This window comes from Leptodactylus fuscus, chromosome 1 (genome assembly GCF_031893055.1).
Source record: "Leptodactylus fuscus isolate aLepFus1 chromosome 1, aLepFus1.hap2, whole genome shotgun sequence".
Taxonomy (NCBI): domain Eukaryota; kingdom Metazoa; phylum Chordata; class Amphibia; order Anura; family Leptodactylidae; genus Leptodactylus; species Leptodactylus fuscus.
In genome coordinates this window covers 278,100,580-278,122,516 of record NC_134265.1, presented here as the reverse complement: position 1 = coordinate 278,122,516, position 21,937 = coordinate 278,100,580, and the positions used below count along the sequence as shown (strand labels likewise).

Here is a 21,937-nt window from a genome sequence, read left to right as displayed (position 1 = left end):
TTATGGAGTAATAAAGAACAATATATTGCCAATTCGGAGCGTTGCGGACCCTTTTCTCTCTTCACACTTGTCTATTTCTGGATGTCCTTGTGGTTCGAAGGCAGGTCTAGCACCCCGAAGCAATACCGTGGAATTCCGGCAATACCGGAATTTTTATTTTTTTGTACCCAAAGAATGGGCCTAGTCGGGGGTGTCTTCAGGCCAAATCGCGAGGCGAAACGGCCTGAAGAATGAACATCTCGCTTCTTTTTCCAGGAACTGGAACAATCCAGCTCCTGGAAAAAACACCTGACTGCCTCCCATTGATTTCAATTGGAGCCGTCTTTTTGGTCAGCATTTTGAGGCGAATACGGCCTCAAAATTCTGACTAAAAAACCCTGTATGAACTTACCCTTAGAAGGAGTTCTGCCAAACCCCATAGTAAATACCAGTGAGCAAGGGAGGAGGGAGACTGACCCAGGTGCTGGTTCAGGTCACCTGTCCCAGAGTCTGAACAAGCCCCCGTGGAAGTAAGTCCCTGGAGAACCACTTAAAAACAATCTAATGCATTGACTGCAAGGGACTCCCACAGAAATCTACAAGTAGTGGTCTGTGCTGGTTTGCAGGAGGCCATACTGCTGAATTTCCTTGGGAAAATGCAGAAATAAAAAGAGAGGTTTTAAACTGGTTATTAAATTCTTTTAAGGTCCTACATAGCATACATGCAGCAATCTTTTCACAGTACCAGAAAAGTCAATTGTGGGAAAAAAAGAACTGTAGAAAAGATAAGATAATCCTTTAAGGGTGCATTCACACTGAGTACACGCTAGCTTATTCTGAACGTAAAACACGTTCAGAATAAGCGGCGTCTAAAGCAGCTCCATTCATTTCTATGGGAGCGGGGACACGAGCGCTCCCCATAGAAATGAATGGGCTGCTTCTTTCACTCCGTGCAGTCCCATTGAAGTGAATGGGGAGTGCCGGCGTGTACGCTCCGGCATGAGCAGAGCTTGCCGTATACGCCGGCACTCCCCATTCACTTCAATGGGACTGCACGGAGTGAAAGAAGCAGCCCATTCATTTCTATGGGGAGCGCTCGTGTCCCCGCTCCCATAGAAATGAATGGAGCTGCTTTAGACGCCGCTTATTCTGAACGTGTTTTACGTTCAGAATAAGCTAGCGTTTACTCAGTGTGAATTCACCCTAATAGTCCCACATTGGGGAAATTTCAGTATGTTACAGCAGCAAAGTAATACAAATACAGGATAATACTGTAAGGATTGGAGTCAGGGTCAGGCAGTGCAAAGTGACACAGCTGGGAAAGCAACACTGTGCAACTAATGACAAAAGGGGTCGTAGGCCCTGCGGCTATGACTATGCTGTAATATCTGAGATGAGGCAGACCAATGCACTTCCTAATTGAAGTGCGCCTACCACGGCTCCTAACCTTCTATCCGGTGGCTAGGATAAGGGGAGAGGAGGCCCTGAAAGTCCTAGGGACTGGAGTCACAGGGGTCACACCTAAACAGAAAGCACAGTGTAAATGCAATGCAAAACAAAAGACTAAACAGCATGGAACCAGGGAGGACCACAAGTCCCAGCAAGACACAGAAGAGAAGGCGAGGTCAGACGAGCAAGAGGTCCAGCCAGGAGATATAATAAAGGTACCAAATCAAAAGACAAGGGATAGTCAAAAATACAAGCCGGGTAAATAAACCAAGAAAACAGACCGAATACAAACAGACAGGGAATCAGACTGAGCAGGGGGACCAGGAACCACAAAGTGAATGGCTGGCAAGGATCCATGCCTGGGTGGGGTTTAAATAGCAGCAGAGAACACACCTGATGGCTAACGGCATGGAGACTGAAGGCAAGGAAAAGATTAACCCTTAATGACCTAAGCACACCCAATAGAACTCCTAACACATCTCCCAGGAAGACGCTGCGCAGCAAGGAGAAGTAGACAGAAGTAGACACACATGTGCTGAGAAGAGAAGATATACTAGTAGTCCATAGCAGCTAAGGAACAGAAGAAGAAAGAAGGAAGACTTCATAGTCATAATCATTAGTTTTCTGTGCGGAGTGATCTTCGCTTGGTCTGATGTAGATTATACAGCCTGGTTGTGGTTGGGAGGAAGGACCTGTGATAGCGCTCCTTCTCACACTTGGGGTGAAGCAGACGGTCACTTAAAGTGCTGCCAATTTCCATCAAGGTCCCATACATGTGGTGGGATTTGTTCACCCGCATGGAGGTTAACACGGACAGTATCCTGTCACCGACCAACCTGTACTGGGTCCAAGGGACTCCCCACGACAGAGCTGGCCCCTCTGATCATCCTGTCAAGTCTATTTCTGTCCCTGGTTGATATACTGCTCCCTCAGCATGCCACACCGACAAAGATGGCAGAAGCAACCACAGAGTTGAAAAAGGCCCTAAGAAGTGTCCCCTGGACTCCGAAGGCCCTCGGCCTCCTGAGCAGGTAGAGCCTGCTGTGACACTTTCTGTGCAGCGCCTCCAGGTGATCAGCCCAGTCTAGTTTATTATTGAGGAGCACACCCAGATACTTATAAGTCCTGACTATCTCAATGCATGTCCCTTGGATCTCCACCGGGGTCGGAGCACTTCTCCGTTTGCTAAAGTCCACCATCATCTCCTTGGTCTTCCCAGCATTAATCCTGAGGTGGTTCCCCTGGCACTCAACAAAGTCCCGGTTTAAGTCTCTGTATTCCCTATCGTCACCATCAGTGATGAGGCCTACTATAGCAGAGTTATCAGAGTACTTCTGTAAGTAACAGCTGGATGAGTTGTGCCTAAAGTCAGCAGTGTACAGTGTGAAGAGAAACAGGGCAAGAACAGTACCTTGTTGTGCCCCCGTACTATAGATCACAGTGTCAGACACACAACAGAAAATCACAGCATATTAATTTTAATGGTGGAATTCCAAGAATTTTCCCTCTATATTGAATATAGAGTGTGGGGAAAAACACCATGGGGGAAAAAAGCAACAGCTTATGGCATAAAACTGAAACCCAGAAACATATGGGTCTGTGGGGAAAAGCATGCTGTATCTCTGCAACCCATTAGGAGCCCCCAAGAACCCTGTTTAGAAAGAATAAAAAGTAATAATTTATATAATTAAAAATATGCAATTTACTCCTTTAATTGGTCTGCTCATCTGATTTTTTTTTTTCTTCATTTTATTATTTATTTTTGTCTCTGGGAAGACTGTGTTATAGATCTAAGAGCTGCCTTTCCTGGGTTGCAAACTTCTCTAGTAATGCATCAGCATGGAAGCTGAGAATGCAACCAGCAGGACTGTTATTAAGGCTCCCACGGGGAACGTCACTCATCTTTCCCAGTCTCTGTTGTGGGAAATCTACTTACTGAAGCTGTGCAAACATGTATGGGAGCTGCTGATATAGCACGGAATTACTAGGCTCATTTGTAGGAGCTGTAAAGTCAAGCATCTTGGTTGTTACCCAGCTTTCCTAGAAGTGGATACTAAAGTTAAATAAATGAATAAATAAATACTTGTATATATTATATAGAGCCACACACTAAATATATATGATATGTATGTATATACTTCTACTTCTAAATCAAAACTGCAAACAATTGAGTAGGTTCCAGTTTGCTCTGCGTATGTATATATGTATGTATGTGTGTGTGTGTGTATGTATGTATCTATGTATGTGTGTGTATGTATATGTGTATATATATATATATATATATATATATATATATATATATATATATACACACACACACACACACACACTATTATACAGTATATAGATATAATGTACAAACGTGTGTGAGCTGCGTAGGCATATGTGTGGATAGATAGATAGATAGATAGATAGATAGATAGATAGATAGATAGATAGATAGATAGATAGATAGATAGACAGACAGACAGACAGACAGACAGATAGATAGATAGATAGATAGATAGATAGATAGATAGATAGATAGATAATATAAATATATAATATACAAACATTTGTATATGAGCTGTGTATGTATGTATGTATGTGCGTGTGTAGATATACATTAATATAATCTTTTCTATTTGTAAATCAAAACTGAAAAGAGCTGAGTCGGTGACAGTGTGTTGTGTATATGGGTGTACAGTATATCCTGGTCCCAGCCAAGTTAATCAGTAACGTCTTTACTGAGAGATTCCTCCATAGCAGTTTGCTGCAGGGTCTGTGACCACAGACTGAGTGACGTTGCATGGGTTTTAAGGTCAGAGCTGATGTGCTTATTCTCTTACTAGTGCTGTGTATTTGTCTACGGATTAGCCTACAATTCTGCTCCAGTACTGTGCCTCTGGCTGGGAAGTCTTACAGGAGCAGCTTGTGGAAATGAATTCTCAGCTCTAACATGTGACTTCCTATGTCTGCAAAGGTAACTCCAAGGGACTTCCTCTGCTAAACCAGCTGCGTCTCTAGAGAGATAATTCACAGCTCCTGCTAAGTCTGTCGCCCAGTGGCACATTAACCTAGCACTTTTACAGTCTATTTATATTTGTTTTTCTTTTATTCCCCTTTCTGTAGCATGCAAGGATTTACTGACCGCTGCCCGTGATGGAAAGCTGAATACATTTGTGCAGATCTCTGTGGCACATCCAACAGAGCAGACTTTAATCAGATATGCTAACACAGAAATAGTAGAGGTGAGTATATTTTCTCTTGCATTTTATTCGTATACTGCTCGGGCAGGTTGTAACACATTAGCACAGGGTGACTCTGTCGACAACTATGTTGGGGATTTCTGCCAGCATGTAGCGTGTATATTCATGACTAGCATATTTCTCTGCTACATAGTAACAGCTGACAGTTCATTCCATGACCGACTGCAGGAATATCCCAGTTTACTGAATCCAGGATTACTTGGATTTAACCTGTTTACTCAGAATGTGTCTACGGTTGAAAAGAAGGGTATGTATATGCCTGGGGTGGGCTAGGGATATCACATATTGCTGTCCTCATGGTAAACTGGGAAGAGGAGGGAACAAGGAAACAGTAGTGGCAGCCAGGAAGGGCACTGTTTACATTTAGTCATGGCACCTTCTGGAAGTTTAGAAAAAACTGTAGCACAGGATGCATGGCGTGTAAAGCAGTTTGCTTTGCTGTAGAATTAGTTTGCGAGACACATTTGCAGTTCCTAAGGCATGGAGCCTGGGATGAATCGGTCCAGCGTGCTTCCTATAGACGCAGATTTCCAGCTGACTGCTAATCTGGTTGGCAGCATCTGAACCTTTAGCTATTCTGCAAGTGAATGGTTTAAACAGCCTGTTACAGATCTCAGTGCTTTAGCTCTTACTGTCTGGAGTGTTTTGCTAGCAAAAATGTAGACATACATTTTCTACTTGAAGAATGACCCAGATTTCTTTTCCCTCTAACCTCTTCAGTACCAATAGCATTTGTACACTGCAGTGATTTTATAACCCTTTAAGCATCCCAGGAAGGTTGTTGCAATGCACTTGACACTGCTTGTCTCTCTCCTTTCTTGGCTCCGTTTGTTTGTACTGTTCCTACTATCTTTTCCTTGTGTTTAATGTGAGATACTGTGATATGGCTTGTTGCTGATGAAAACCAGTCTGCTACTGGAGTTAATGTTTTTCTCTGTAGCAAGTCTCACTGGCTGGATAGAGAGTTTGCTTGGAATCGATTTATCAAACTGCTACATGCCCTGATCCCAGAAATGCCATATTCAAAGGCAGATAGTTAGGGAGAGAAAGCTATAAAATCTATGTGAAGTCTATGGTGGCAGTCATGCGAGAAATCACATCCTGACTTAAAACCAGCGAGATTCACAAATAAGCAGTGGGAGTTGACAGGTCTGCTAAACCAGGCTAATGGTGGTACTCAGGATGCTTCCCATCACTTCACTGGCATTAGCAGTAATGTAGCAGAACAATCCTGGGTATAAAGACTTTCTTGTTCTACTCCATTTCCTGACTACTTGCCCTGTGGATGTCAACGCTGAGAACAGTATGGGTAAAAAACACAACTATGAGAAATACTCCATTATAGGATGTATTTGTTAGGATGCTAGCTATAGCCTCCTATTTCTAGCATGGATTGTGGTGAATATCTGTTGTCTATGCCTGCTGTTTTTATTATCATTTAATTATATAGCACACACTTAATTAATAGCAAGGAATAATTATGGCTTAGCGTTGATCATTATGTACAAACATATACATACATTTGATAATGATAGCCTGTCCAAAAAGCTTACAATTTACACGTGTAGCAGATTTGTTTTGTTATTTGTCACAATAAGACAGCTATACAGCATTATAAGAATTGTAAAAAATCTTATGATATGTTAATATAACTATAGTTGGAAAGACCTAGACCTAGATAAAGTACTCAGCTCTGCAATGTCAGTAGACTTTACTAAGGCTAAGTTCACATCTGTGCCAGACTGCTAAAACAGCGGTTAGGGGGCGTTCACACTTGCACTCTTGTCCACCCTGTGTTCTTCTGCTGTGTTTCCATCCTAAGCCCCAGAGAAAGTAGACAGGGGACGGCTTCCTGTTGGTCAGTTTAAGAACCCATTCATATGAATAGGATTTAAAAGCAAGCTGCTGGTGTCAACCTGCAGACTCTTCACGGGTAAATGTTTTTTTGGCCAGACACAAAGTTGGACATGCAGGACTATGTGTCAGGCCAAAAAAAAAAGTTTCCCCGTGGAGAGACTGCAGGTGGACACCTGTGGTTTAATTTTAAAACCCATTGAAATGAAGGGAAACTGACCACCAGGAAGCCGTCCCCTGTCCAGTTTCTCCAGGGCTTAGGACGGAAACCCGGTGGAATGACACAGGGTGGGCGAGGGCGCAAGTGTGAATGCCCCCTTACAGACTTCTGACTATAATGGAGGTCAACCAGGTCCTTTAGTGCAGGACTTTTCTCTCCTACGATTTCAGTGGTTTCTATGACTCTAGCGCAGATGATAAGTTTGCCTTAACTCCACTATCACCATTTAGCAATTGTTTAATTTGTCTTTATTTTTTATGCTAAGTGTTTAGAGTTAGTCTTAGTTGCTGCTCTGGCTGAGGGGCAGGTATACTACTTGTTCTTATTGGAGAGACCCATCTATTGGCTTACTTGCAGGCAATGCTTAATGGGGAAAATATAGTGAATAAGTGAAGTCCATTTTTTCTAGTCCAGTTTGTGTAATGACTAGATCCATTGGCAGTAGTGGTATAGTTTGCAAAGATTATGTTGACATGGCAAACAAAGCTATACTATAATGTCACCAGTTTTAGGATGTACTACAGCTTATAAAAGCAGAAGAATAGACCATTTTCTTAATATTGTATAAGGGTGCATTCACACTGAGTAAACGCTAGCTTATTTTGTAGAGTAAAATTACACTTGTAAATTTTGCTATCCCATTGACTTCAATGACATTTTACAGGCGTATTTTTTACAGGCGTATTTTTTACTGGCGTATTTTTACACTTGTAAAAAAATATCATTGAAGTCAATGGGATAGCAAAATTTACAAGTGTAATTTTAGGGTGCATTCACACTGAGTAAACGTTAGCTTATTCTGAACATAAAACACGTTCAGAATAAGCGGCGTCTAAAGCAGCTCCATTCATTTCTATGGGAGCGGGGATACGAGCGCTCCCCATAGAAATGAATGGGCTGCTTCTTTCACTCCGTGCAGTCCCATTGAAGTGAATGGGGAGTGCCGGCGTGTACGCTCCGGCATGAGCAGAGCTTGCCGTATACGCCGGCACTCCCCATTCACTTCAATGGGACTGCACGGAGTGAAAGAAGCAGCCCATTCATTTCTATGGGGAGCGCTCGTGTCCCCGCTCCCATAGAAATGAATGGAGCTGCTTTAGACGCCGCTTATTCTGAACGTGTTTTACGTTCAGAATAAGCTAGCGTTTACTTAGTGTGAATTCACCCTTACTCTACAAAATAAGCTAGCGTTTACTCAGTGTGAATGCACCCTAAGATAAATGGCGTTTTGACAGAACCTCATATAATCAGAACTGCACCATGAAAGGTAAATGCATATTCGTACACAGTGCCCCCACTAAGGTGCCCCTATTCCCTTTTATATTAGATATGACTCATTAAACACTATTATCTTAATATGTTTCTGTCCTGTTCCGGTCTAAGGAGATAGATGTGCAGAAGTGTACACAAACTATTTTTGCCAAAATGAGACACATTCTGGAGAAAATCCTTCTGATCATTGCCGATAGTTTTTACAGTATGTGCCCATCTAACCATAGCTTTGGGATAGTAAAAACTTCCAATCTGGAACAAACAGACCCCTGTATGAACAGCTGTTGTCAAAAGGATGTTGAGTGGAAAGCTGCTGAGTTTCTGTAGAACTGTTTATGCCACACATCCTGTGTAGGTTACTGCTCACATACCATAGATAGTGATCTGCTAAAACTACTGTAACTGCTGTCTGATTCTTATCATGTGGCTCAGATCCATATTCTCTGACACAACAACAAATGCAAAGATGCAAATACTGAAAATACTTGTACTTACTTTTATTGCTATTTGTTGTATCACTTCATTTACCAGACACTAACCGAGTCTTCCACTGTGCGGGTGCACTAAACTAATGTATCCAAAATTACTGCCAAGTGTCATTATATAATGTTTGGATAATGCTGACGAGCGAGATGTATAAAAGCATAGCAAAGTGCCCATTGTGTACTATGGCATTGACAGATCAGCTGGGATTTGCAGCAAAAACAGACTGGTTGCTATGGATTCATTGCCAATAGCTTTGGCCTTTTATAAGTTGTTGTCAGGCCTTGTACTGATAGTAACCTGTCTTTCTTGGCTGACAATAGCACCTTGACCTGAGACAACAGTCAAGTGAAAGCAAAGAGGGGGTACAGGCTTAGGGGGCGTTCACACTACCATCAGTGTCCGAGAGGTAGTGTCCGCTCCTAGTGTCCGTTCAAAATCTGGCACGGACATTAGGAGCGGACACTAGCTGTGTCCGTGACACTTGTCGGGTGCGTTCTTTTGCACTCCGTGCCTGTCCTTAGCTGTCCATTTGTAAAGATGTCCGACTTTTCAAGCGGACAGCAAAAACCTACATGTCGGGTTTTGCTGTCCGCTTGAAAAGTTGGACATCTTTACAAACGGACAGTTAAGGACAGGCACAGAGTGCAAAAGAACGCACCCGATCGCCATTTAAATGAATGAAAAGTGTCACGGACACAGCTAGTGTCCGCTCCTAATGTCCGTGCCAGATTTTGAACGGACACTAAGAGCGGACACTACCTGTCGGACAATGACTGTAGTGTGAACGCTCCCTTAGCTATTGTCACATAATGGCACACATTTACTAAGGTGGATGCACCTTTAAGGCCCCTTCACATGGAGTTTACGCTCCGTGTATTCTGTACATTTTACACGTGTAAAAATACACGTGTAAAATGTAGTCAGCCATTGAGTTCAATGGCATGTTCATATAACGCATGTCTTTTTGAGCGTCTTTCAATGGCTAACTACATTTTACACGTGTATTTTTACACGTGTAAAATGTACAGAATACACCGAGCACATACAGAATTCACGGGCGTAAACTCCGTGTGAAGGGGCCCTGAAAGTGACCAAAAATTAACCGGGCCACTTGGCGCATTTTTGGCACATTGTGGTGCATTTCAGCCTCTGTCCCACTTGCCACTGTTTTCGATAGTGAATGGAGTGGGAATCTAGGTGGTTGAGGCGGGGACACTGCAATCTGCCAGATTTACTATAACTCACGCCAAAAGACTGGCATGGCCTATACCACAAATGTTTTCCAGGCACACCTACATGTACTAGAATTACGCCAGAGCCTCTTAGTAATTCTGATGAACCACGCACCTGGCGAGGAGCTAGTTAAAGAGGACCTTTCCCATTATGTGCCCCAGGGTTGGAGATATCTGTGCCATTAGCTTCGGCACCAATCTCTGCCCACTGTGAGAAGGATGTTCCTGACAGTCTAGCTGGGCTATGAGGAACGCCCCTCCCCCCCTCCCGACAGTATTCGTCTATATGTACCGTCAGAGAGGGCGTTTCTCACAGCCCAGCATCATTACTGAGCGGTAAGGAACACACCCACAGTACACGTCTATGGACGATTACAGTCGAAGGGGGGAGGCCTTCCTCACAGCTCACAGCCCAGCTATGACGCTCGACTGTCAGGAATGCCCTTCTTACAGTGGAGAGAGATCATGCCGATACTAATGGCACACATATCTCCATCCCTGAGGCAGGTAACGGGAAAGCCAACCGTGCGCTGAATTTGGTGTGAGCATCGCCAGTCTTAATAAATTCCCTCCAATAGATTTTGCTATGTTTTTGTACAATACAGTTTCTGTGGTAAGCCCATTTGATAAAAAATTGCAAATTTTGGTGAAAAGAATAGAGCTGCTGATACTAGAACACCTAGCATGGCCAGATTCATTAAAAGCTGTCTTAAAGATAAATTGTCTTAGTTGCCCATATCAACCAATCACAATGCAGCTTTCATTTTCTCTTCTGCTCCTTAAAAATGAAAGCTGCATTGTGATTGGTTGCTATGAGCAAGTAGGACGGTATATGTTTTAGACTATTTAATAAATGTGTCCCTGAGAGAGTAGTTATACATCAGGCTTATACTGTATATGTGTTCTGTAATACACTCTGTGTGACTCTGTGTTACTATGACAGGCTGTATGTCTGCACAGGGGTGTACACATGTAGATATGCTAATGATCTTGAGCGTTATTAATGCACGGTATACATTACAGGGTATGAACATATTCAGTACCATGCTGATTTCATTGAGCTTTATTTATAGTAGCCCGGAGGAACATTTTAACACGATAATTTAAAAATATTCTACTGCATCTGCCAAAGGCAATACAATTGTGCCGTATTTCCTCCTTTTTCTATGTATATAGAACATTAGAGATCTATTTTATGAGGCCCCTACCAGAAATTGCATTGTCCATATTTAATATCAGGGAATATGAACATTTATTTGAAAGCTTCTCCATGTAATGCTGCTTTACATAATACTTGCCATCTTTTCACATGTGTCCTCTTTGAGAACAAGGGGCGTTACCACACCCATTTTGTAAGCCTCGTCTCATTTTGTGTGTAAAACACCTCTTCTGTGTCATATCTTGACGGACTTGATTATGTCAATGTGCTGGTTAGGCCCCATTTTGTGATGTGACCAGCAATTAAGTAGCCGTTTCATCGTTTAGGGAATTTTTAAAGTCAGTTTTGCTGGAGTGTTTGTTGGCATAATTTGTGAGTAATATATCAAATGTCACACAATATTTATTACATTAGGATATATTTAAGTCTGACACATTTGTCCTGAAATGTTTCTTTGTTCACATCTTTGTTTGGTAATCTGTTCGGGGAGTCCGCATGGGGACCCTCCTAACGGAATACCAAACGCATTTGCAAGTGGTGTGCAGTGAAAGCACACGGATCCCTTAGACTATAATGCATGATCTCTGCACGAGTCATGTGGACAGGAAAGCAGATTGTCAAGTATTTTCCTGTCCGCATGTTCCCTACGGAGATCTCGCGGCAAGCACAGGCACCCTATTATAATCTATGGGGATCTGTGTGCTTTCACTGTACACCGCTTGCAAATGCGTTCAGTAGTCTGTTCGGGGGTTGCCATGCAGATTTCCCCGAACAAATTACCGATGCAGATGTGAACGAGGCCTTACTCCACTTTCTATGCCACCCACAGACTGTAGTGAGTTTCAACTTTTTTTTTTTTTTTTTTTTTTTTTTAAGTCATGCAGACAGCTATACAGACAAACTATGTCCACTTATGAAAAGTGGAGTGAGTGGTGCAGAAATGAAAAAGTGCAGAAATGAAAAAGTTGCAAATCATTGGTTTGCAACTTTTTATGCCATAATTCTGGAGTGTAGGGTTTGATAAATTTTCATCAATGTGCTCGCTTCACGTATGTAATATCAGAGAGCTTGGCTTATACAGGAGCATTCTGGCCATTCTGGCAGAGTTGGCAAGTATCAGTGAAAAAGTTTTCAACAATTAATTAAATCTACTGGGAGCCCAAATGTTACAGCAATACTAACAAACAAAAAAAGTGTAGACACTCAAAAATATAATAATTCTTTATTACAAATAAATACAGTAAATAATATAAAATGAGAGACTTACAAAAGGGTGTTAGAAAGAACAAGCAGTCCCAAATACCTAACCATCCCGCCCTTGGACACAAGGAGAAATCCCCCAAAGAGCACCAGGATAATATGTCATATGCAATGCATAATCCATAGAAAAAACTAATAATAATAATAATAATAATAATAATAGTACAATAACTATCTGTCAATTAAATATATAACACCATGGACATACATCAAGGTCATCCTTCAAGGGCACTTAATCCTTAAAATTATCAGTACTATAATACTATAAATAAGATACCCACAGCATGCAAAGATGAATAAAATTTTATTAATGTCAAGCATTTAAGAATGAATGAGTGAAGATAACCATAGATACGAGGGGAAATATCCTTAGGGACCAAGGGGAAGAGCAAGCACGCCTCAACGTGTGTTGGGCCACCAAATGGCTACTTTAGAAGGCAAGGGTTGGCAAGTATGCTTTACATTAATGATAAAAATGTCTGTCCGAAAACTGCTTTTCCTGGTGTTCACCAAGGAGAAGGTAAAACAGACCTGTGGCAGCTGGCCCTTGGACAAGCTTCCATATTAGCAGAAGTTTTTCCGAGACATCCCTTTTAACATTTTAACAAAAGGGCATTTCAATGCTTATAAGTTATCTCCGATCTACCACATAGGGGATGACTACTAGATTGACAGAAATCTGTCTGCTGGTTAGCCCACTGATCACAATGGGGTACTCCAGTCTGAACGAACAGACAAATGGACCAGCAGTGCACATCATCTCCTTCCTCTCTGGTGAGATGGATCAATACATGTCCCTACACTCACATATCACAGTTACAGTATCCACTTAAAATGACTGGAATACCCCTTTATTTTTTGTTTCCTATTGTTCTTCTTTGACACTTTAATGTACTTCACCCATATCACATCATATCACATCTTGGAGATCTTTTTTTTCTGGGCTATTAGGATGATTTATCCATATTAGATCAGTGTAGTGTGCCACTCGGCACCCCGTGCTATTCAGACGCTGCAGTCTTCTCACTGCATACAAAGCACAGAACATAAAGGATTGTATTGCAGATGGTACCTGCATCCTGGTACATGTGTAGACTAAGAAAGTAACTGCACAGATACTATATGGCACTACATAGAGTCCAGGTACATATCAAATGTCCCCGAGGTGCTTTGCATGCTGTTTATGCATGGTAATCTATATTTCTTGGGTGACATACTTCTGTAATATGTCATTTACTATAGCTCAACAGCATTATTATGTTTTCACTGCTAAAACTAAATGGACGAAGCGCTCATCTCTTTGCTGTGACCCATTCTTTCTGCTCAGAGAGAGTTGAATGAATTTTGTATGCACTCAAAGACTATCAATGAGCTTGTACACCAGGCTCTGTCACTTTAAGAGATGGGTGTATGGTAAATGGAAATTACATGGTAGCGTCCAGTTTTTAGACCTTGCAAACATTTATTATTGTTTCATAGATTTACTTTTAGGCCAATAGCATACAGGCCTTTATGGTCCAGAAAACATGGTCTGTATACAGGTTGTATTCATGGACTGTCCAGGCCAGAGAACCAGACCAACAGTATCATAGCTGTCTATAATGCTATGAGTTACTGCCGTCTTGCCGTGGTACAGTAGTCTTGTAGTGAGACAGTGACTCATACATACTAATAACTCTCCTGGAATAACCAGTGGGTCATGTCCTGAACTACTGGAAAAGCTGGCAATTTTCCCTGGCCTGGCAAAATATTCCAGCATCCGCCTAACACTCTGTAATTTTATATGTGATGTGGACAAGACGACACTAGAACATGTCTGTTCCCATGTGATAAAAAGGGAGCGTGCCCCACCAATAGGCATGGTTTCGCCAATAGGAGGCATGGCCACCCTCTAAATTTTTTTTTTTTTTTTGGGGGGGGTCTTTACCCATCATTCTCCCACAACCCTCACACTAAATGTTGGTAAGTAGGTATTCACAGCACCATAAATACATAAATAAATTCTGATCCTATGAGTCTGGGTCTCTGGACAGAGTGCAGTCCAGGAAATACAGATGATATACAGACACTAGGTAAAGCACAAGCCACTTTGTAAAACCCATAGTAGTCATATCCTGTCATTTCTAAAAATACTGCTGTTGTTCAGGTGAATTAAATGTCCTGAAGGGTACAAGAACATTATTAGCTGCATTTTAAAACAGATGTTCTCATTGGATATTTAGGTCAACTGGGTGTTATAAAAGAAAATGAATGGATAAAAGGCAACTGTCAAGAGCAAAGTCTAAATCTGTACGGGAACCTGACGGCAAACAGGGTTTGTCGAAACAGATATCATTGTCAGCTGAATGTTTGACTGTGCGGATGTAATCCCCAAATGCTGCCCTCATTACAGCTGCCGTCATCGGTGTGGCTCCATCACAATACTTTCTGGCTGTTTGTACAAATTACAGCGCCCGTCCCTTCAGAAGAGACACAAAGCACTGTGACAGCTGGCCCTAAGGAAAGACTTTTAGAACCAGGCTGGCATAGGAAATAAACCATTTATTAGCACACGCTTAATAACGCTTCTGATAAGTGATGACAGAGAGGTATTCACTCCTTTCCTGAGCACTGTGCCATCCAGTAGCATCACTATGCCCAGCTAATTCACTAGGAAAGGCCGGCGACTCCAGCCTTTGATGGGAACAAAATTGCTCTTTGAAATTAGTATCTCTTTTTATTTCCTTCGCCCTCTTGTCTGCATGCTTGTCTGTCAGTTGCTTTCTGTGCTGCCAGCAGCTGCCACCTCATTGAGCTCAGTCTGTCTGCTTGTGCTATACAGGGAACAAGAGATCCACTGTTTCTGACTGGTGTGACGTTTCCCTCGGAGTATCCCATCTACGAAGAAACTAAAATAAAGCTCACGGTGTATGATGTCAAGGATAAGTCTCAAGAAACTGTGAGTATCCCGCTGGCACTTTCTTCCTTTCTCACTTCTTGTCTGCCTCCATCCACTTCAGGGCTCTCTAGAATGACATTAAAGCTAGCTATGGCCAGGGTAAGTGGACTGGATGTGCCATTCTCTCTTTGCTCAGCTCCCTAATTACACTTTAAAGTGATAAGTGGATGTTTTCAAGCCTGGCAAATGCTGTTTGGTCTATGCTGGAAGGCCACAGAGACCGAGCACCAGCTCTTTAAAAATGTATATTGTGCATTCATTTTTTATGAACCAAGCCCTTATTTTTGCAGTTGGTTTGACTGAGGATGCTTGTCTTGAGCTTATCCCTGGGCTTAGCAGGTGAGGGGTTAACTAGAGCCGTAGTTAAAGCTCAATGGAGCACGTCTCATGCTTTTCTGCAGCCTGGGAAAGGGAACAGATGGATTAAATTAAACACTGCAAATAACCTTACAAGAAATATGGCTTGTACAAATGGGCCTCTTCACAGCAATCTGGTAACCTGTTATATCAATGTTAGCAAAACATTAAGTAAGTACTCTCTGCTCTGTATTGTGTGAACACGCGTCTTTGGCTAGCAGTCTAGAAAGCTTTGTCCACCAGATTTCTTATCAGGTTTAGAACTTTAGCTTCTGTCTGTGTATCATTTTAACAAGATGAGAAGAGTAACAGGAATACGTCATTTCTGATTGATATCTTCTGTGCTTCCTGTGATTTGCACCGTTTAGACCTTTTATTTCCTACTCGTGTTATTTATTTCTCATGTCGTTGAGTTATTTAATGTGGTCATAGGTGGATTTTTTTTGCATTTTCATAAAATTTTTGGCTGTTTTTGAAAATTAAATATGCATGAATGCATAAATATGCCTAGGAGCTTTTGCTTTGCCTGCTAATGTACAATGTTCTGATTGAAAACTTTGTTCTTGGCACAAGGTTGCTATTTTGTTATAAATGTTCACTAGACTTGGTTGTAGATGATTCTGCTATTTTAATGGATGAAAAATGTTATATGCAACCACTCTTCACTAATATGAAGGTGTATTAAAATGGGTCTGTAGATTTTCAATCACATCATACGTGTCTTTGCCATGTTCCGAATGGCCTCTTATCTCCAACACCGTTTTGTCTTTATTTTGCTAATAGAAACAGCTTTAACTATATCCAAAACCCCAAGAACACAACCATAGTTTTTAGTCCTTGTGCTATCCATTATTATGGATCTGCAATAATTGATAGCATATTGGGCTCATTCATTTCTACCCCCATATATGCATTTGTAGTTTTACGAGTCTGTCCTACAGTGATAGGGCCATAGAACAAAGCTGCAAAATATGGTTCTATTCCTACTGGTTTTTGTGGCTCAGTCTGTGGAAAACATGGGCTTCATATGGATGCCAGTTCTGTGCTTTTTATTTTGCTTGTCCCTATGGTCATATGTATGAGGCCTTAGTCTGGGTTTACACAGCTCTTTTTTTTAAACGTAACAACTGCATCCCATTCTCTATTGCAGTAATGTCTAGCACATGTTACAGTACATTTCACCTGTGTGTTAATGGCCATTAAACCGAAAGTCTCTGCTTTACTGACATAGTAGAAATGCACTACTCATAGTCACAATTTAAAACTACATGCAGTTCTTAGGGTGACTTGCACATTATAGGTTATAGCAGACTTCAGTCCCCGGGCCGCTGGTGCTTTCACTTCTAAAGTAAACCAGCAAATAATTTCAGCTACCTATCTTTACAGCCTATGAGGTTTTGCTGTGGCCACATGAACTGTAATTATATGCAGCTGAAATTAATATTTTTCGCTTATTTAGAAATGAAAGTATCGGCAGCTCTAGCCATACCCAGATGTGTCACTACCTAAGTTTAAAAAAAAAAATAAATTATATATAAGTTTTCCTCTCTGCAGGCTGTGTCTCTAATGTTTAGTTTGGGGAAACTAACCGTTATGAAGTCTACCCATTGACTGCACACAGAAAGTAGAGGAGAACCTGCTCCTCTAACTCTCTCTCACTCAGAAACATCAACAGGGCCAGATGCAAGGATGTTTCTCGTATCTTTCTCTTATCTTTGTGTGTTTACTGCATCCTATCAGAGCTTGTTAAGTAATGGAAAATGAGATGTGCTCAGTTCTAGAATATCCAACAAAGCGTTAAGATCCTTAATATAATCTAGGGGCCACACGGTGGCTCAGTGGTTAGCACTCCAGCCTGGCAGCGCTGGGTCCTGGTGTTCAAATCCCGCCAAGGGCAAAAAACCATCTGCAAGGAGTTTTATGTTCTCCCGTGTATGCATGGATTTCCATCCCATATTCCAAAGACATACTGATAGAGTAAAAAAAAGTACATTGTGGGCTCACAATCTACATTTAGAAAAAAAAAAAAGATCCTTAATATAATCCCACACATTGTACTAGTAAATATAATTGGTGCTCCTTTTGTAATGCTGTTTTACTAAAGCAGTAATAGAGAAAGGTTAGTACATTTTGGAAAAGTACTGACTTATATTGAATGACAATAAGGCCTTTCTCTTGGAGTAAGATAGAAATTTCCTATTTAGCTCCAGCACTTTCTAGCTGTGCCTGGGGAATATGCTGTATATAAACATTTCTTTTAATCCTGTGCTTGAGGATTAGAGGGGTTATTCAGCTTCCAATAAATATCTGCAAATAAATCCACAACAGTGCTAAATGCTCACTGTTCCCTAGTACACCGTTTGCTTGGCTTTATTTTACTTGCTGTTCCTTGTATCACTATTATTTACATGCAGTGAATTTGTGAACGAACTACATTTCCCATTATTCATCTGCTTGCTCTCACTCTCTGTGTACCTCTCCACTCTCCACTATCCCCTGAAATGAAATCATGGGTACTACATCACCGTCACATCCAAGGGCACATATTGCTGCGATGTTTCGTTTGTTGGCTTGAACTGCTCACAGGAAGGGGTCGTGAGCTTGCAATGAAACATCACAGCTGAGTTCATTGACCTGAAAATAGATCAGATAAATGGTGCTGAATTTAAACAAGACATATTAGGAAGGGCTGGTATTTGGCTCCTATCTTTTAAAAATTGGATAACTCCTTTAAAGTTCAAAGGTTATATAAGCAGAGAAAAAAAAGCAAGGATGAAAAAGTGAAGTGAACATTAGATCTATTGACCAAAAATGTAATGAAAAACTCATGGCCATAAACTTAACTCTGCTGTAAAAGGTAACCCAGTGGCTCCAGGGTTATACCTGAAGTTATCCGAAGTCCTTGAGTTCCCCTTTAGCATGTTTTGTCTTGAAGCACTCCATTTTTGTGGGCTTTAAATAGTCCAAATGCTGGTTGGGAACTATGCTAAGAAAGATTTAAAGATCAGAATGTTTTTGCTCCTGCTTCAGGCTAATTCTAGTACTCTTACCAATAATGAAAGATTACACAGAGTATTTGGAGCTGTTCTGGGAATTTCTTTGGGGGGCTACTGCATCGAAATGGCATGTGTGAAAATCCAGAAGATATTGTAAGGTTAGAAATTATTACTATTATTTTTTTAAATTCCACTTCTAGTTTTTGCTTCAAAAACTATATAAAAATGGTCCTTTTGAAAAGTAACCATGAATTTTGTCTCGCCTAGCAATACCATTGAATTGTACAAGTGTTGTTTCATTACCAATGAGGTGGTCATTTGATTGGAGTGAGGGTAGCAACAATAAAGATAAGAAGGCTTTTGTTAAAACCTCTTGTGCTTGTTGTCTTTCTTTCCTTGACTCGTTCTGTCACTAGGCAGCCAATGATGAGTAGCAGTCTATACATTAGTGTAACTGGCTATGAGGAGTGCATGTCAGGTCAATCATTCTTGCACTCCTGGAATGAGATCAGAAGAGACGGCTTTCTAAGTGCATCAGTGCACGGCTCACAACTCTGTCACTGTGCGTGAAGGTACTAACAAACAAGTCAGGGCTTCTTTTAATGCAGAACCTGTATACGTTTGGAAGCTCCGAGCACAATATAATAGGCAAGAGCTGCTATTTCAACTTTTTATTTGAATAGAAAAACGTGACTACAGAATCCGGCCTGCAGGTCTGTCTGATCTTCCCACTGCTTGTATTTGGGGGGTTTTCAATTATCTTAATAATAATCTTTTACCAAATATGTTGGTGCCATGCATCCTTGAATTCTGGTATATTTTCTTACTTTGTAGCGTTAGAGATAAGGAAAACCTTTGAGGAGTAGCTGTATTTTTGTAAAAAAAAAAACCTGAACTGAATAATACGGATAGTCATAAAGAGCAGGGGGGTGCTAGAGGGGCAGTTGAAATAGACTTGGCAAACAGACAGGATCACGTGATGGAATAAATGAGCAGTACTTGTCTGAATCACTTGCACTAAATTAGCTACCATGTATTATTAGCCATGCTGTTCGCTACATTTGTCAGCCAAGGGAAATATAGGGCATACAGTATATTATAAACTGGACAAATTGCATGAATAATTGTAAAGCTTCTTGATGTATCATCACGCTGTTATTTATAGTAGATGCTTGACTGTTATAGTTATGTACTGTAAGAGTGTCTCGTAATCACCTTAGCATGGCTCGCTTTAGTACACTGTTTGTTTTTGGGGTTGGTGCCGTTCTTATTAAAATATGCTGTAGGGAAGAACAATGGTGTATTCATAACATTAACCCGATATCTGCTGGGTAATTATTTTACTGACCTCATCAGACAATAAGGTGTTTTATTAAGATGGTTACTATATCGTGTGCTAAGGAGAACAGGAATTTCTGTTCATAGGAATTAAGCTTTTTATTCCCGTACTGTCAGAGCTGATATTATACATCAAAATTCTACAAAATAGGGGTTTTTTTGGCAGTGCAGAAACTCAACCAAGGAAATCTCAGGCCTGGTTCACACTAGCGCTCGGGCTCACTTGAGGATTCTATTCCCTATTCCGCGGAGCAGTGACGGATCCAGGCTTTGCGGGGCCCAGGGCAACTGACTTTGGCGGGGCCCTATTTACCGGGGGGTCTGGGGGGTCACCTCTCCGGGATCCGATGTTGAAGAGGACCATTCATGGGTTTGGGCAAAGGCAGTTCTATGTACCGCTGGAAAGCCGACGGTGCGCTGAATTGAGCTAGGATTAACATCGGATCCCGGAGAGGTAAGTTTATTATGTTCTCTCACCTCCCCTGGGGCTATGATTATTATACTCGGGGGTCTGAAAAGACCCCCGAGTATAATAGCGGCAGTGGGATCGCGGCCTGGCCCGGGCCTATTCACTGCCGGCCTCCGCGGCCTATAGTACAAGGGGAAGCGGAGGTGGCAGTGGCCTATTATAAAATAAAAAAAATATTATTATACTTACCGATCGCACTGCTGCTGCTTCCACTGCCTCCGCGATCCTCTTCTCTTGGCAGACGTCTGACGTCTACGTATCAGCGTAGGCGGCGTGATGGCACCGCCTACGCTGATACGTAGACGTCTGAACTAGCGCACGGAGAGCGGCAGCTCTCCGTGCGCTGGTTCAAAGAAAAAAAAAAAAAAAATGCTCGGGCTGCCACCCTCATTAGAGGTGCGGCGCTGGGTCCGGGCCGCACCACGGAGAGAAGAGTCCTGCAAGGAAACCGAGCAGACCCCTACACTATAATGGTTTCCGAGGGTAACTGCTTTTTTAAGAGCACCCTCCTAAACAGAAACCCGAACCCAGGTGTGAACCTAGTGTCAGTCAAATATTTAGAGTGACCACCCTTTTCCTTGAGAACAGCATCAATTCTTTAGGGTACACTTGCAGACAGTTTTTGAAGGAACTGGCCATCCTTGCTCCGATCCTTCTGTCTATTCATGTATTCCTAGTCAGAATCGATGATGATGATGAGCATATTGTTTTAGATTTCTCTTCTGTTCGTTCACTTCATTTTGTTAATTGACAAAAATAAACTATTAACATTTCCAATTTTGAAATCATTCTTACTATGCAGTATTTTTCCACACCTGACTAAAACCTTTGCACAGTACTGTATACATAATGTGAAAAGGTGACAGGCAGAGTGCTGGAGTCCAGATATATCAGCCCCAGTTTTCTGACATGTGTGGTCCAGGGCGGACCTGGGGTAGGCCTCAACCCAGGTTTAGATCCTTGGCTTATTACTGGGCCAGAAAAGGCTGTAGATCTTGCATTCCAGTGGAGTTCCATGAGGTGGAAGGAGGTGTGTGGGTCTGTCCTGTAAGCTTGAGTCCGGTGAGACAATATTGCGCTTGTTTTTTTTTATGTGGATGGAAGTAAGCCACATGTATAGTTAGGTTATCATTTCTGTTTAGTTAGTGGCTCAGACGAGCAGGATTTTATTTTGTATTTGCCTGAAGTTAAGGCTGTATTTTGTTTTGCTCATTTTGTGCCTGAAGTCAAGGTTTATTTATTTTTTCCAGTATTTTTCTAAATAAACCAGTTTGCTGCATATTTTGTGTCCCTGTCTTGACTGTTTGGGTCTGCACCACTGCTTCTACCGAACTAACTTCCCCACAATAAGTAATAGTATGTGTGTAATAAAAAGGAATACTTGTGTATCAGGGATGATGGGCTCTAGTTCCACTATAAACTTGAACATTTAGGTATTAAAGTGATCATACACATAACATGAAATCGGGTTGATGGTCAATCGTCCAGTGATGCTTATAGCTGGCTATTAAATTTTAGTCTTCCAAAAGCAGATTAGTAGTGCTAGATATCTTCAGTTGAAATCCAATGTGTATATCTAGTCTTTAAGTTTTTTTTTTTCTTTACTGAGTAGAATAGTTCAGCAAATTACAGTATTTTACTTGATGCAAATCTGTCTGAATTGAACCAAAGAGCCTCTAT

General features: G+C 41.5%; 1 protein-coding gene across 4 annotated transcripts in view; it reads left to right on the top strand.

Moving 5' to 3' along the window:
• INPP4B (inositol polyphosphate-4-phosphatase type II B) overlaps window positions 1-21,937 on the top strand; it is a 469,700-nt gene that overhangs the window by 102,041 nt on the left and 345,722 nt on the right. For 2 of the 4 annotated variants that reach the window (XM_075288123.1, XM_075288122.1), the window contains exons 3-4: window positions 4,540-4,658; window positions 14,981-15,097. In XM_075288123.1, the coding sequence (XP_075144224.1) occupies window positions 4,540-4,658; window positions 14,981-15,097 (236 nt within the window). Of the gene's footprint in view, window positions 1-4,539; window positions 4,659-4,849; window positions 4,924-14,980; window positions 15,098-15,402; window positions 15,626-21,937 lie in introns of those variants that run through there. The other 2 variants (XM_075288124.1, XM_075288126.1) reach the window with 2 other exon arrangements.